Genomic DNA, 16,988 nt, shown 5'->3' on the forward strand with positions numbered 1-16,988 from the left:
CGAGCGAAGTGAAAATTGGCTGCAACTGACAGAATAGAAACGCACGCAAGTTTTCGCTTGCTGCTCCTTTTTTCACTAGCGCTTGCATGCGTGAAAGAAATAAACCCAAGTGAAAAAGATGAGATCCACAACCATCGATTTCGCTGGATCGAATTTGTTTACAGTTCCAAGCGAAGTGAAATTTTTTGCAGGTGGCATTTTTCACGAGCGTGAAAACATGAACATGTTGTATGAGATTTTCACTTCGCTTGGAACTCTAAATAGAGCTTAAGAAAAAATTCTAACAAATTTTTGGTAATTTTTCAATAGCAAATAAATGCTTTTAACTCGTACGATGAAAAACAGTTTTGTTTTAATTTGGGCCCCCCACTATAACTGGGCCCCGGGCCCCCACAATCGTAAATCCGGCCCTGCCTATATAGATTCGAACATGTTTTGTATATGAAAATCATGAGAATTCAAACGGCTTTGATTCAAATTCTGATCAATAATTACTAATAAATAGAAAGGTAAACCGTCTCAACACTGACTGTCACTTTTTTCAACACCTGTTGATTTCTACAAGTGGTCCTACAGAATTATTGAGGAAGGCGAGAGTTTCGAAAAAATCTGATTTATCCAATTCTAGAAAAAAGCGTGCGATATGTCTTGACGTTTAGTGATTGGAATAGTAACTATCATAGACCACAATTTTGGCGTGAGGGTTGTAAAGCCTCAAAATAACAAATAAAGGAAACGAAAACAACATTACAAATGAGGAAAACGTAAAAAGAGACGCCAACTTTTTAGAATTATTGAGAGTGCAAAATGATACGTTGCTTCTCGGGAAAAATATTGGAGGGGCAAAATATGCCTTGCCTGGGTTGAGAACTGTAAAGGAACAAAATAGTATATAATAATCGAGATAATAACCATACTTTTGATTACATTAACTATAATAATTCGATTTTTATTCTGAAGTGTTCGAAGTTGGAATGTTCGAAGATTTAGAACGGTAAATCAATTTCAAACTTCTTCCCAAGGTGCGGAGAGAAGCTTTCCAGCATTTTTTTATTTTTTTCAAATGAATTATTTAAAAGAAAACAATTATACAAGTAACCCCGGATCCGGAACCACCAACCAGACCCGCACGATACTCTCAGGGCCCAAGACAACTCAATATGCCAGTCCGTAATATCTCGGCCCAGCACACGGGAATGGCATCGCTGTCAACTACCATACACACCTAGTTTCTTTTACAGAACTCAGCAATCTTTTTAACGAGTTCTCAACAGCTGAGTCATCAGCAATCTGTTCAGCAATTTATTTGCTTGACGAGTGCTCGGTAATTTTTCATTCTCGCTGAAACGTCAAACATAGAAGATAGCTCAGTAAAAAATTACGAAGCGTTCATCAAAAATTGCTGCATGAGTCGGTATTTACAAAGTTTACAAGTTTACAAGTTTACAGAAAAGGTCAGAAATGTTTTTTGCTGAGCTCGTCAAGTGCCTTTTGCATAACGGTAGTTCGGTAAAAACTTCAACCAACATAAGTTATTTTTGAGAAAATTACAAAATGATCAGTATTTTTTAAACTTTACTGAACATGACCGTAATAAAAATTACTGAACAATTAAAACGAGAATAAGTGTGTACATTTGACGCGTTAACAACATCACTGGCACTGGCACCCAAAAAATAGTCAGTTTACCCTTATCTTATGTTGGATCGGGCAAACCGGCTAGATGTTGACTGCAATTATTGATAGCATATCAGACAGTTTTGAACAATTTCTTAAGGTTTTTTACATGGTATGTGATATTCTAAGTGATATTTAGTACATTAATTGTGTCCCAAAACAAAGTGAAGCAAGCTGTGACAGCAGAGAAAGTAGTTTTGGGATAAACGGTACAGAAAAAGATGTTCGTAACGCTTGAAGGCTACCATACCATTCCCTTGGCCCAGCAGCGGAACATATTGCATATGCTGCTTACCTACGGCAATGGAAAACCATCAAATAACAAACCATCCTAGCTTAAGTTAGATTTAATTTTAGCTCGTAGTCGGCAGCGAGGATAAAAAATTTGCTTTTAGTTATTAAGATACTTTAGAGATTAAGAAATCAGATATAATTGGCGCCGTTAAACATTATTTTTGTATTTGTGCCGTGTCAAATAAATATTAGAAAAAAATTATACAAGCAAACAATATTGAGGAGAGCTAGACATGAGAATTGATCCTGCGTGCTGGCCTTACTGAGCTCCGTTTTCAATCGCCGTATTGCTGAGAAGCTTCTCTTCGCCCCTTGAGAAGATGTTTGAAATGGATATATATTGCGGTAACCTGTAGCGTCTCAGCTGAAGTCAAACTTCTTCCGGTTTGTCGTTTATACGTTCACATTCCGAAATCTCAGACCACGAGAAAAAGTGCTCATAACCTAAAGTGGCCAAACGTCCCTCGTTTCGCGAAATTGTCCCGCTTAGAAATACGTCCCGCGAAATGTCCTACGTTCATCAAAAGTGTCCCGCACGCTTTTGAGATATCTCGCGGTTTCAACAAAACAAAACTAACGGATGTTACATTTTTTTCACTGGGATAACGTTCCTCTCTGACAAGCATCATTCTACTTATCATAGTGTCTCTTTACGTCTATATAACCGCCAAATAACAGGTGTGTATGATACGGTAACCAGCGGTATTCGGCAGCTTCGAATGTTTTTATTGTATAGTAAGGTTTTTTACACGGTTGCTTTCTTCAAAAACTCAAAAATGGTATAAGATATCGACTTCGTTCCAATCACGTTTTCCGTTTTAGGACAAAGATTTCAAAAATAAACGCTTTTTTGGTTTAAATACCGAAAATTTGTTATATTGCATTTTGGTCTTTGGACTGACCACCACCATATTCAATCAAAATTCGCACGGTTTGGGACTGTTCTCTACGTTCTTTTTTTAACTCAATTTTGTCTTTTTTACGCGGCTCCATACAAATTTGGAACGTATCCCCGCGTAAAGAAACCTGACTGTGTTTACTATACTTTAAATTTCAAATACAGTATTGATGCGCTTGAAATGGAACACCAACATTACAATGTTACTAATAATTAAGATAAATGTTGCGTTACATTTTGATTACCTTGAAATGTGCATAATTAATAACAATTGCAACGTAACAATTACATAACCAAACGGATATTTCGTTACATTACAAGTAAAGCATTTTTGTTACATTGCATGTACGTTAAATACTGTTACATAACAATGTTACCATTTTTTAGTAACAGTTATGTTGTAATTAGATAACTTTGTACATAACAATGTTACTTCTGTGTTACAGAACAGCAACATTGTGTTACATTCAATGTTGACCGGGCAGTCTGCAGTTTACAGTTTAAGTGAAGCGAAATTCACGAGTTTACACTCCGAGCGAAGTGGAAATTGGCTGCAACTGACAGAATATAAACGCACGCAACTTTTCGCTTGCTGCTGTTTTTCCACTAGCGTTTGCATGCGTGAAAAAAGTAAACCCAAGTGAAAAAGATGAGTTCCGCAACCTTCGATTTCGCTGGATCGAATTTATTTACAGTTCCAAGCAAAGTGAAATTTTTGTAGGTTGCATTTTTCACGAACGTGAAAAAATGAACATTTTGTATGAGATTTTCACTTCGCTTGGAACTCTAAATAGGGCTTAATTGAAAAATTATATTTGTTTTAAATTTTCACTAACTGGCAAGTAGTGCACAGAGTGACATTGCTCTTGCTGGCTTTTGGGGAATATAACCCTGATAGTAAGCAAAGTGACATTTCTGCTGCTGGCTTTTGGAAAATATAACCCCTTAATATTGAACACATTTGAGCGCGTGTGAATAAATGGAAGCCTATTAGTCGCTTGATTACTCGCACTCGATTTAATGTGTCACTGGAAGTTTTGTAAACTTTCAACGGGGACCGTGTTTACAGATTTCCTATGTATAAAGACATTATTTTATGGAGTGTGAAGATATTTGAAAAATGACCTGGCCTCCCTGTGTCATGATTTCTTGGCGGTAGGGTATGTCTTAAAACCACTTACAGTTGTTAAAATTCGAAATCGATTTTTTCAATAGTTTTGCTGTTTAAATTAGGAAAATTCCGTAGAAAATGTATTTATTTTGACATTTCTTAACAAAAGAAAAAATAAAATACATACCCTAAAACACACACACATTACACAACAACATTGAAGAGGTAATATCTTCGGTACCAGCAGCACAGACTAACAGACGTAACACTGGAGCCTAGCTCCATCGCTACAAAAAAAACGATCATTTTAAATTTTCAATCTAATAATACTCATCGTGCGACAACACCGCATGGAGCGCTAACATGTAATCTCATACATAGTTTGTAGTTCACAGTTTGACACATGCACGTACGCTAGCGCTAATGTCGAAATATACAACGCAACGCGAACACGACAGCAGATGGTGCTAGTGTTACTATCGTAAAGTACTGGTAACGTCCGAACGATGATTTTATTGAAAATTTGTTCAAAAGTGTTATATCTTTCAGTCTGTGCCAGCAGCACTAGCTGCAGCGGGTACCAGTAGCAGTAGTGATGATAACAGCGTCAGTGGTAGGTGCAGCGGCAACTTTCCTCGGTAAAAAATAACAGAAGGGTTGTGTGCCACGATCGCAGATTGATGTAAAACCACGGAAAACAGACATACATTTTTCCATATAAAATCGTATGGAAACTTCAGAAATCTGGCGCAGAAATACAGTTCCACCGATCGATGGGGAAGGTTACACGGTTGTTATAGGACCCATAAGGAACACGAAAAGTGCATGGGAGCGAAAAAATTACACCATCGCTTTTTTCCCATATAACCGTGTCCCAGTCTCATTCGTTGTTTTGCTTTCGTCTTGATTAGACGCAAATTGTTTATCTCCGTTTGATTCGCAAAATAACAATACACGAGTTAACGTACGGGTGTTTTTTTTTTCGATTAGTTCTTGTGTGCGATAACAATAGCCTGCAATATATCGGCAGATACATCTTCTGCACACTGGTAGGGGCAGGCTACCCCGCCAGTGATCTGATACGCAGCTGATATATCAGCAAGAATAATTCTCCCGCACCGCTGTTACCCCGCTAGCAGCACGGACCATCATACGATCGAGCGAGTGGAAGTCAACTACAAGTGGCATCTACAAGGTCGAGTGTAAGATACGGCCACTGTGTCACAACACGAAGCTGGATCGTCATTGTTTGTTCTGCGGAGACACTCGATTAATCCAACTATCAGCCGTGAGGTCGTGACTTAGACGTTCGGTGAAGTATTCACTTCAGAATTTTTATCATTATTATTAATATTATTATTATTATTGTTATTATTATAATTATTATTATTATTATTGTTATTATTATTATTATTGTTATAATTATTATTATTATTATTACTATTATTACTGGTTGAGCGGGGGCCTAGTGTGGTTGGTAACGTCTCCGCCAACCACGCTCGACGCCTGGGTTCGAATCCCACCGCCGACATAGGTGTCGATGGTTGTGAGGTGGTGTGATCCACTCACAACCAACCCAACTGGTCTAGATTCAATCCTAGCCGACACCGGGAGATTTTCTGAGGCGAAAAATCTCTGGGATCACGCCTTCCATCGCATGAGGAAGTAAAGCCGTTGGCGCCGGTCCGTTATTAAAACGGGTCGTGAGTTAGGGTCCTGGGTGTGGAGTCGTCTCCCTGGGCGTCGGTGATTGGCCACAACAGTGGCGGAACTAGACCGACGGTAAATAAGCGAGAGTAAAAAAAAATAAAAAATACTATTGTTATTAGTATTAGTATTACTTTCTTTTTTTTTATTTTGATCCATTGTAGTTTGAAAAAATGTTTTTAAAATTTAATATCAACTACTTGATCCCCCCACCCCCCCACATTCGGATATTTATCGTTTGTGTGCGGTAGAGCGTAACGCTCTCGCAAAATGGACGACATGCAGGTGCAACTATTTCTGGATGTGGAAACAAATGGGGAAGAGATTGAGATCTCCCCCATCAATTCCCCTTTACCTTCCCCGCTACCTAGCCCCGTACCAAGGGTACCGGCAACACGGGTGAAAGCTTACCCAGATGCTTCGAAAGGTCCGTTCGTAGTTTACTTTAGGCCCATAAAGAAGCCTCTTAACATTATACAAATAGGCAAGAACCTGGCAAAACAGTTTTCGGCCGTAACCGAGATTACGAAGGTGAGGCCGAACAAACTGCGAGTTGTCGTGAGTAGCTTGAAGCAAGCAAACGAAATTGCTAGTTACGAGCTCTTTACAAGGGAGTACCGCGTGTACATCCCTGCCAAGGACGTGGAGATCGACGGTGTGGTTACCGAAGGAAGCCTCACGGTCGATGACATTTTGCGTCACGGGGTTGGCTGCTTCAAAAACCCCCTGATTCAAGATGTAAAGATACTGGATGTCAAGCAATTACATTCAGTATCCATCGAAGAAGGGAAGAAGAAATTCCTCCCTTCGGATTCCTTCCGTGTAACATTCGCCGGATCCGCACTGCCGAACTACATCTCTTTGGACGGGGTTCGTCTGCCTGTACGCCTGTTTGTACCGCGGGTCATGCATTGCCAAAACTGCAAGCAGTGAGGTCATACAGCCACCTACTGCTGCAACAAGGCACGCTGCAGCAAGTGCGGAGGCAATCATGCTGAGACCGCTTGCAGTGAGGATACTGAAAAGTGTCTTTACTGCGAGGGAACTCGGCATGACCTTTCGGCGTGTCCCGCGTACAAACAGCGCGAGGAAAAAATTAAGCGTTCCCTTAAGGAACGATCAAAGCGCTCTTTTGCAGAAATGCTTAAGAGGGCTGAGCCACCCTCGACAGGAAACATCTTTTCCTTTTTGCCAACCGATGAGGGTACATCTGACGATCCCGTCGAAGGGTGTTCTTATGCCTTGCCAGAGGGATCTAGGAAGAGGAGAATGCTCAACTCTCCTAATCTTTCTCGCAAAGGTCGTAAGATAACCCCTAGCGGAATGACCAATAAGATAACACAGAAAGGAAGCGGTGAAGAAAAACCGAAGCAAGTACCCCCCGGTTTTAATTTCAAATCAAACCAGGAGTACCCACCGCTTCCTGGGGCACCAAAAACCCCTCGTGCACCCATTTCTCGATCAGAAGACATAAAAGAAACAGGGTTCATAAAATTCTCTGATATTGTGGACTGGATATTTAAAACATTAAACATACCAGATCCCCTTCATAACATTCTTCTTGCCCTTCTCCTTACAGTGGAAACCTATTTGAAGCAACTCACAGCAACTTGGCCCCTCATTTCAGCTATCGTATCTTTCGATGACTAATACGTCGAAAGAGGTTAGGAATTTTGTCACTGTGTTACAGTGGAACTGCAGAAGTATCATCCCCAAATTCGATTTATTTTCACATTTGATAAACACATACAATTGTGATGCGTTCGCGCTCTGTGAAACTTTTCTCAATTGAAATGACCAACTTAATTTCCACGATTTCAACATCATTCGTCGAGATCGAGACTCACACGGTGGAGGGGTACTTTTAGGGATCAAAAAGTGCTATTCTTTTTTCAGAATCGACCTCCCCTCGATCTCGAATATTGAAGTTGTTGCCCTTCAAACGAATATGAAAGAAAAAGACCTTCGCCTTGTTTCGTTATATATTCCCCCATCCGCGCGGATTGAACAGAAGCAACTCCTTGATATAGCAGAATTGCTTCCCGCACCTTTTTTGATTTTGGGAGATTTTAACTCTCACTGTTCGCTATGGGGGTCGCTGTACGACGACAACCGATCTTCTTTAATCTGTAACTTGATCGACGACTTCAATATGATAGTTTTGAATACTGGGGAAGTGACACGCGTACCTAATCCTCTAGCACGTGGAAGTGTGCTTGACTTATCCCTCTGCTCGACATCACTAGCGTTAGATTGCCAGTGGAAAGTAATCAACGATCCCCACGGTAGTGATCATCTTCCAATCGTTATATCAATTGCTAATGGTTCAACTCCCCCGTACCCAATCAATATTTCCTACGACCTTACACGTAATATTGATTGGAAGTGTTATGAGTCTATTATAGCGCAATCTATCGAGACTCACGAGGAACTTCCTCCGGAGGAAGAATACGCGTTCTTAGCTGGCTTGATAATCGACGCCGCGACTCAAGCTCAGACGAAACCGATACCCGGGGTAACGATTAGACAGCGCCCTCCCAACAAATGGTGGGACAAAGAGTGCTCTGAGCTGTACGTGCGAAGGTCCGCGGCGTATAAGAACTACCGGGAGTACGGCACTGTCAACCTGCTTCGAAAGTACGAGGCACTGGGCAGGCAGATAAAGAGCTTAGTAAAAGCGAAAAAACGCGGGTACTGGCGGCAGTTCGTAAACGCGTTGTCGAGGGAAACAGCGATGAGCACTCTTTGGGATACCGCCAGGCGCATGCGGAACCGTGACGTTTCGAATGAAAGCGAGGAGTATTCAGATCGCTGGATACTCGATTTTGCCAAAAAGGTCTGTCCGGACTCTGTACCGGAACAGAAAACCTTTCGCGACGCGTTATTAGTAACTACGGAAGAGCCTCCATTTTCGATGTTGGAATTTTCAATGGCTCTCCTGTCGTGCAACAATAAGGCTCCAGGGTTAGATAGAATAAAATTCAACCTGTTGAAGAATCTACCCGACTCTGCAAAAAGACGCTTGTTGAATTAGTTCAACAAGTTTCTTGAGCTAAATATTGTTCCGCATGACTGGAGTAAAAGTCATTGCTATTCGGAAACCCGGGAAACCTGTCTCTGATCACAATTCATATAGGCCGATTGCGATGCTCTCTTGCCTCCGGAAATTAATGGAGAAAATGATCCTCTTACGGTTAGACAAATGGGTCGAAACAAACGGGTTACTTTCAGATACTCAATTTGGCTTTCGCCGGGGTAAAGGAACGAACGATTGCCTAGCGTTGCTTTCTACTGAAATTCAACTAGCCTTTGCTCGAAAAGAGCAAATGGCTTCTGCGTTCATGGATATTAAGGGGGCTTTTGACTCTGTCTCTGTAGAAGTTTTAAGCGCGAAACTTCATTCGCAGGGACTTTCACCAAATTTGAATAACTTTTTGCTCAATTTGTTGTCAGAAAAGCATATGTATTTCTCACATGGCGATTCGACAACTTCCCGAATTAGTTACATGGGTCTTCCCCAGGGTTCATGTTTAAGTCCTCTCTTATATAATTTTTACGTCAATGACATCGATTGCAATTGTCTTGCAAATTCATGCACGCTAAGGCAACTTGCAGACGATAGCGTTGTATCCATTACTGGTAGCGAGGCTAGCGATCTGCAAGGACCATTGCAAGATACCTTAGACAATTTGTCTGAATGGGCTCTTAAGCTGGGTATCGAATTCTCTCCGGAGAAAACTGAGCTGGTCGTTTTTTCTAGGAAGCATAATCCAGCTCAGCTGCAGCTCCTACTAACAGGTAAAACGATCTCTCAGGTTTTAGTCGCTAAATATCACGGGGTCTGGTTCGACTCTAAATGCACCTGGGCTTGTCATATTAGGTATCTGCCACAAAAATGCCAAAAGAGGATTAATTTTCTTCGTACGATTACCGGAACCTGGTGGGGAGCCCACCCAGGAGACCTTCTAAGGCTTTACCAAACAACGATATTGTCTGTAATTGAGTACGAGTGTTTCTGCTTCCGCTCCGCAGCAAACACACATTTGATCAAACTGGAACGAATACAGTATCGTTGTTTGCGTATTGCCTTAGGTTGCATGCAGTCGACCCATACGATGAGTCTTGAAGTGCTAGCGGGTATTCTTCCGTTGAAACATCGTTTTTGGAATCTCTCTTACCGGTTGCTAATTCGATGCACAGTTATGAACCCATTAGTAATTGAAAATTTCGAGAGGTTGGTCGACCTTCAATCTCAATCCAGATTTATGACTTTATATTTTGACTATATGGCTGAAGATATTAATCCTTCTTCATACGATTCCTACAATGTCGCACTTTTAGATACTTCTAATAATGCTATATTCTTCGACACCACCATGAAACAAGACATTTCTGGTATCCCGGATCAATTGCGACCCCAAGAGATCCCTAAATTTTTTTCCCATAAGTTTAAACATGTTAGTTATGATAAAAGGTTTTACACTGACGGATCTAATCTAGATGAGTCCACTGGCTTCGGTGTTTTCCACGAAAATTTTACCGCCTCCTACAAACTCGATGCTCCTGCTTCCGTGTACGTCGCAGAACTTGCTGCCATTCAGTACTCTCTTGGGATCATCGAAACCCTGCCCATAGACCACTACTTCATCTTCACAGACAGTCTCAGTGCCATTGAGGCTCTGCGATCGATGAAGACTGTGAAGCACACCCCGTATTTCCTGGGGAAAATACGGCGGTTTTTAAGTGCTTTAACAGATAAAAATTACCGGGTCACCTTAGCGTGGGTCCCTTCTCATTGTTCCATTCCGGGCAATGAAAAGGCTGACGCTTTAGCTAAGGTGGGTGCTATTGATGGCGATATTTATGTAAGACCAATTGCTTATGATGAATTTTATAGCATTTTGCGTCAGAGAATACTCAACAGTTGGCAATTATCATGAAACTCAGATGAACTGGGACGGTGGCTACATTACATTTTTCCTAAGGTATCGATGAAAGCATGGTTCAAGGGGTTGGATGTAGGTCGGGACTTCATTCGCGTGATGTCCAGACTTATGTCCAATCACTATACGTTAAACACGCATCTCTTTCGTATAGGGCTTGTAGACAGTAATCACTGCGTTTGTGGCGATGGCTACCATGACATCGAGCATGTTGTTTGGTCGTGTACCGAATACTGTGGTGTTAGGTCTGAGCTTATAGATTCCCTTCGGGCCCGAGGAAAACAACCGAACGTACCCGTCAGAGACATTCTGGGAAGCGGTGATCTCCAGTACATGACACAAGTATACGGGTTTATTCAAAATGCTGGCATTAAAATTTGATTTCTTTTATCTATTTGCTAGAATACAATTTCTGTCACAAACTGAAAGAGAATGATACACCCGGCTGGAGACACTAAAACGAAGACTCGGCATCTCTATGTTTACGCAGACACCTCAGACCAAAACTGCTCAAATAGAACATCACTGGTTAGCCACGTACAAATGAATACATTCTGTAATATAAAATAGTTAAAAACAAAATTGTAACACCCCTCCTCTCACCTTAAATCCCCACTAGCTCGTAGTCGGCCGCGAGAATAAAAAAAAGGCCTCCCTCTTTTTACTGCTAATTTAGAATTAAAAAAAAATGTACTTGGCTCAGTTAATCATAAATTGTATCGTGCCGTGTCAAATAAAAAAAAAAAAGTGTCCCAGTCTAACATCCATGTTTATAGGTAAAAATTGAAAATCGTATGTAAAAATTTAAATCAAAATACGTTAAAACACTAACAACATTTGTCTTGTGGTGCCCCAGTTGCACTACTCGAATATTGCCGTATCAATTATTTCATCAATATTAGTGCTTGGTTTGTCAGTGACGTGAGCGCCACATCCGGGAAGCTTTACCACTTACGGTTAAATGACGGTTTCAAGTTTTTACACATCCTCTGAAAATAAGATGAACGTCTGTTCTCTGTGATAAAACTACATTATTTGCATTGTTGCATTTGGCAGTGACCAACAGCAATAACTTTCACCCAACACTGATAAATTAGCTCTGGAAGTAATGTGGTAACACTGAAAAGGTTTATCGATTTATAGTCATTTAAAAATTCAAGATGTTGACTTACGGTCCCTGGAAAATAGCCGAAGAATGTCAAATACTGCTAAATATGTGTATTTTTGGATCCAGGAAATCGACCCTAGTTGCCACTTTGAATCTTTTTAGGGCCACCGCATTATTTTGAGAGAGTTATGTTATTAGTGTCGGATAAAAATTATGAACATTGATGATGATATAAGAAAGCCCATACTTTCCCAAGAATTATTGGGGAACCCGCATAATCAAAAACTATTGCTGAAGCGGTAAGGATTTCAACTGTACTTAATGAAGTATGGTAACTGTTCGTGATAATGTCTTTCATCAGTTATCACTGTACTAAACTGAATAACTTGAACTATTTATATTTAGTATCCCCAAATAGGATAGTGAGCACTGTTTGTCCACCACACCTTCAACGGTTGAAGCTCTATCGAAAAACGAAGAGATATCTTCCAGTAAACGCTGTAGTCGCACGTGTATGTCAAACTATAATGAAAAGTAATCAAATTGGTCACAAATCTTTCGGCTTTAGTATTTATACAATTCTTTTTTCTATCCAGTATCTTCAAGCAAAACGATGTTGAAGTCCACATTGCACGACGACGAATGCAAAACAGCGCCCCTCGCAGCCTGGAAGAATGCAAATATGACCAGTCACAAATAGAAATGTGCAAGATGGCAATGATTTTGCAAAAAAAAAGAAATCGCCACTAACAATCTTTATATTCAAAACAATATCACGACTATTCCACGAACGATTATCAGAATATAAATCAATATAAATATACCATTCATGAAATGATACCTGAACAACTGGAAACTACTGCAAAATAACATACTTATACTAATTGAAGAATAGTTCTAGTACAAAATTTTGGATTATTAGTTTACCATATCGTGTATAATATCGAAAAAAATATGTTCGGGAAAATCGCTGTTTTTGAATGGTAACCATACCTAACGCCTAGTTTACCAAATGGTTTTTTCTCAGTTTACTATAAACTAGATGGTCAAAACTGAAGCTGATATGGTATGTAAATGGTTGTGTGACTGTTTTATAAATGGTTAAGATACTATACGGGAAACAATTCGTGTATGGTATTTGTTTATGCGGGAAGGAGAAATTTGCTTCGAACTTATCGCTCTAGTTGACCAAGCGTCAAATATTTGTCACTTTTTGACAGTAAAAATTTGGTCAAAGATAATTGTCTGTCACTCTCCAATTTTACATGTGGCAAACAACAATCATGATGTCAAATAAATTTGACCATTATGTCAGAAGGTCAAAATTTTGACCATTGCTCAAATAGTGTAACACTGACTTTACGGTCACTCTCGAATTGACAATGCATGTATTGTATTGTAACAAACAGCTGAATGTAGTCCTACGTCAACTTTGAGGTCGTGGCTATGCACACAACTCTTGTGATTTTTATTTTTGGTGTTTCGAAAAAACCCCAAAAAGCAGCAAGAAATTGGAACAATCTTTTTTCGTGAAAATTCCAAGATCTGTATAAACGCTGAAATTTATCATAAGCAAAACTTCACTTATAAAAAGTCATGGATTTCTGCCAAACACTTTCAAAAAAAAATAAGAAGATATTAACATTTGACCCTGTAGAAAAATAAAATATTTCCACTTGCAAATCAAGGTACGAAACAGGAACAAAAAATAAACCGTTAGAAAAAATAAGAAAATGTCTCCCGAGTCGTTCATATTCAAAACCCAAAAAAAAATATGGAGAAGGATGGTTACAGCACATTCAAGTTTCTTTTGAATGTAAGTGATTTCGGAAGTAATACAATAGCCTCTGGGATAATAATCTTACGCTATATTTTAATGTGATAGGCGATCATTTACACTAAGGGTTTTATCTCAATCTAATTCAGTTCTCTGAGATAGTCGAAGAAAAACGAGAAATGTGAGGAAACGAAATTGCTTTTCAATTAAACTTGAATCAATCATTGTTTCCTAATGCATCTCATAATTTTTCTTTTCAACATGAATCATTTCTCGCACTGGAGACGGGTTGAAAAAATTCTTTTTGAAAGAATAATGATTGCATCTTAAATTCGACAACTTTTAGTGATTTGCCTAGTTTGTGTTGTTGATGACAGCGTAGAAGCATTATTTTACAACTGATAAACTATAAGGAAAAAACAAACCAAGCTAGAGGCAATAAATTAAAGCTGGCACTGCACGGCATCAACAGGTGAACATTAGTAAAATCGTGTAGAAAAGGAGGTTAGTCACAACTTCTACGTGAAATGGAATTTAAACTGGAACGGAGACCCGTGCTGGAAGTGATGGAATGGGTTACCGCCTCCAAAGCCTCGATTGGCTTCCGGATCTAACGGATCTTCGCCGGCATCAAACTGCCGCCTTTTTTCCGGGTCGGTAAGAACTTCTTTCGCCGCAGCAATATCTATAAACTTTTTCTCTGCTACCTTTTTCTCATCCCCCTGGAAGTTATCGGGGTGCCACTTTTGAGCGGCTTTCCGGTAAGCTTTAACTACCTCTTGTTTGGTGGCAGATCGCTTTACCCCTAGGATTTTGTAATAATCACGCCGTTCCGCTTGTTTTTGCAACCGTTGGGCGCGTTCGATACCTTCTTTGGCTCGTTGGAGACTGTCGTTGATATCTAGTGCTTCGCGATACTGCTGTACAGCATCGTCGTACATTTCAGCACCGAGGAGCGCTTCGGCCAGATCGCACATCACCTCTGGATCTTGATATATGTCTAGAGCCTCCCGGCAGCGACCCACGGCAGATGTGAACTGTTCGTCTTTCAACATGCAGGAGCAGAGCAGCTGCTTTCCGTTATACCTGATCATGGGCACATCGGGTTCTAACTTCACAAGTTTTTCCGCGTATTCAGCACAATCCGTGTACCGTTGTTCTTCTAACGCTGACTGTGCATCGGAGTAGATCTTATCAATTTTTTTAGTTTTTTTATAAAATGGGAAGCAGTCTTTGTGTTCAGGATCTAGCTTCAAACACTCGCGGATTTCTTTCAAAGCCGCAGCCGAATCGCCCAGATCGTATAAAAGTTTTGATAGTTTATAGTATCCGTCAGTACTATCTAGCGACAATCGGTTTACTGACCGGTACTCGGTGACGGCTGCTAATCGGTCCCCGATGCGAATGTAGGCCTGGGCGCGCATCTCACGGATTTCCACCGACCAGGGACACATCTCTAGCAGCTGCGTCAGCAAAGCGATAGCCGTTGTCCAGTCTCCCCGCTGGGTAACATCCAGGCAAAGGGCCCACTGGTCACGGGCTGGATCGATTCGTGCATATTGGAAGTTCACCTCGTGGTTGTGGGGGTCCAAGCGGAGTACGTTCATGAAATCGATCTCGGCATTATCGAAATCACCCATCTTCAGATAGACCTGACCTCGCTGGGCTCGGGCTGCCAGAAAATCTGGCTTCAGTTCTAGCACACGGGAAAAATCGTTGATAGCGAACTTTGCCTTCCCCAGGGCTAGATAAACCGTGCCACGTTTGAAGTATGTTAGGTAGTTGTTCGGGTCGCCCTCTGTGGATGAGATAGGATATTGAGGAGCAAATGAGTACGTATTACATAACAGGCATTCTGTTTCAATGTTTAGATAAATCGAAAAACGGTAGTAGAAAACAGTTAATAAGTAAATATTTAGTACTGGAATGTTGTGCTCCGTGATTACCTAGTAATAGCGAATGATATAGGAACATTGGATACTAAGCAAAAACATTTTAATTTTAATTTTAGAATACACGTTTTTTTTTTCGATTATATTACGTGTGAGTTTTTATTTTTGTCATTGGACTTTTGTGGACCCCGTTTCGAAGAAAATATAACATAAAAGATTCTTTTTCGATCGAACGGGTTTTTTTTTTAAACAATAACAAAATACTCTTCACTAATCACTAATTGAATAGTTGATAAGCCAAAAGTAGAGCGCGTGATTTTTGTTTTGTCTATATAACATTTTGAAGAAAGATATTGATTTAAAGATTAAATTGAAAATCAGAAGTAACTAAAGTGAGGAAGACCCATCACACCGTCGAGCAATAAAGTATGTAGGTAATTTTCTAAACAGTGTGAAAGTATCTGTCGCACAAAATATCGCGTTTGGAACAAGGCAATGAAATCGTTGGACATTTACGTATTTAGATAGATTCAAAACAAAGAAACAACCGTTTTTGTGGAGATAAATGTTAAAAAGATTATAATCCTATTGACAAATGTTATCTTAACTTACCAACAGCGGCATGGTAGTGTGTTAATGCGTCAGATAGTTGTCCTCGGGCTAAAAAATCTCGTCCCATTTCTAAATGCCTTTCAATCTCTGCCTGTGAGGCCGCGGATTGTGCACCTGAAATGAAAAATGTAAATAGTAAATATTGTATGTATTCGAACACCCAATTTAGGACACGTCAGTGTTTCATTGTCTGTGAAGAACAGCAAAATAAATCATGTTTGAACAGTTTTTAATATTGAAAATACTATACAAAACAATCAATTTTAAGGCTGCGCTTGAACAAAGCAAATTAATCATATTATTCAAGTTAACTGGACTTACGGCCGATGAACATTTCTATAAATAGAAACAGTAGCACCGTACTGAGCCGCTGGCTATCACTGAGCTGCGACATTTCGTAAATATTGAGTAGCATCTTGCGCCGATCTGCTTTTTTCCCTGATTATCTCCAAAACGCAAAACAGCACTCCAATCACAGCTTTTGTAAGATTAACTTCATAACTTTGCCAATCTTTGGCAAACTTCTTACTTCTAGACTTCTTGAACGATGGTTGTACAACTGACGTGTTGTGAAAAAACAACCAGCAGCTAGCGGATGATTCGAGCTGTTTTGACAGCCGCTGTTTGTGTGGTCAACGGTGATTGGTCGAGGGTCGAAGGTGATTTGTCCACCGTTATGCTGCATAGGCGGGCGAGGATCTGATAAGCAGGGTTGCAAGTAAATGTTTTCTCTGAGATACATCATTGCATTATTTATTTAAGTTATTTTAAATATTTAAAAAGAAGTTTGAAAAACCATAAGAATTCAAATATGGTTGCAAAAAAACAAATTTGAATTAATATCCACTGTTAAACTCTTGAAACAATCTACATGAACTATTAAATTTTATTTTTTCAAACATGACTTTGTTTCTCATGCTAACATTTTTTATACATTTTAAATTAATCAAAATGCAAACATTTTATTTA

General features: G+C 39.9%; 1 protein-coding gene and 1 long non-coding RNA gene across 2 annotated transcripts; one reads left to right on the plus strand and one right to left on the minus strand.

Annotated features, from left to right (window-relative positions):
• Nucleotides 1–11,763: 11,763 nt before the first annotated feature.
• On the plus strand, nt 11,764–12,414 carry LOC129733302 (uncharacterized). Its single transcript, XR_008729453.1, has 3 exons — nt 11,764–12,037; nt 12,144–12,272; nt 12,335–12,414. It is a non-coding gene; the product is annotated as an uncharacterized LOC129733302 (long non-coding RNA).
• A 1,177-nt stretch (nt 12,415–13,591) lies between these two features.
• On the minus strand, nt 13,592–16,614 carry LOC129731989 (dnaJ homolog subfamily C member 3). Its single transcript, XM_055692431.1, has 3 exons — nt 16,341–16,614; nt 16,020–16,133; nt 13,592–15,313 (listed from the first exon to the last, which is right to left on the minus strand). The coding sequence occupies exons 1-3, from the start codon at nt 16,432–16,434 to the stop codon at nt 14,034–14,036; spliced, it is 1,488 nt and encodes a 495-aa protein (XP_055548406.1). The 5' UTR covers nt 16,435–16,614; the 3' UTR covers nt 13,592–14,033.
• Between the last annotated feature and the right edge of the window lie 374 nt (nt 16,615–16,988).

Source organism: Wyeomyia smithii, chromosome 3 (assembly GCF_029784165.1).
Source record: "Wyeomyia smithii strain HCP4-BCI-WySm-NY-G18 chromosome 3, ASM2978416v1, whole genome shotgun sequence".
NCBI classification, from domain to species: domain Eukaryota; kingdom Metazoa; phylum Arthropoda; class Insecta; order Diptera; family Culicidae; genus Wyeomyia; species Wyeomyia smithii.

What these genes read in the sequence shown, in the direction of transcription:
- LOC129731989 (XM_055692431.1), bottom strand. Translation starts at nt 16,434, where the DNA reads ATGCTACTCAATATTTACGAAATGTCGCAGCTCAGTGATAGCCAGCGG. An exon ending in TATAGAAATGTTCATCGGCC is followed by an intron (nt 16,134 to 16,340) that starts GTAAGTCCAGTT and finishes TTTTCATTTCAG; the next exon opens with GTGCACAATCCGCGGCCTCA. An exon ending in ACACTACCATGCCGCTGTTG is followed by an intron (nt 15,314 to 16,019) that starts GTAAGTTAAGAT and finishes TCTCATCCACAG; the next exon opens with AGGGCGACCCGAACAACTAC.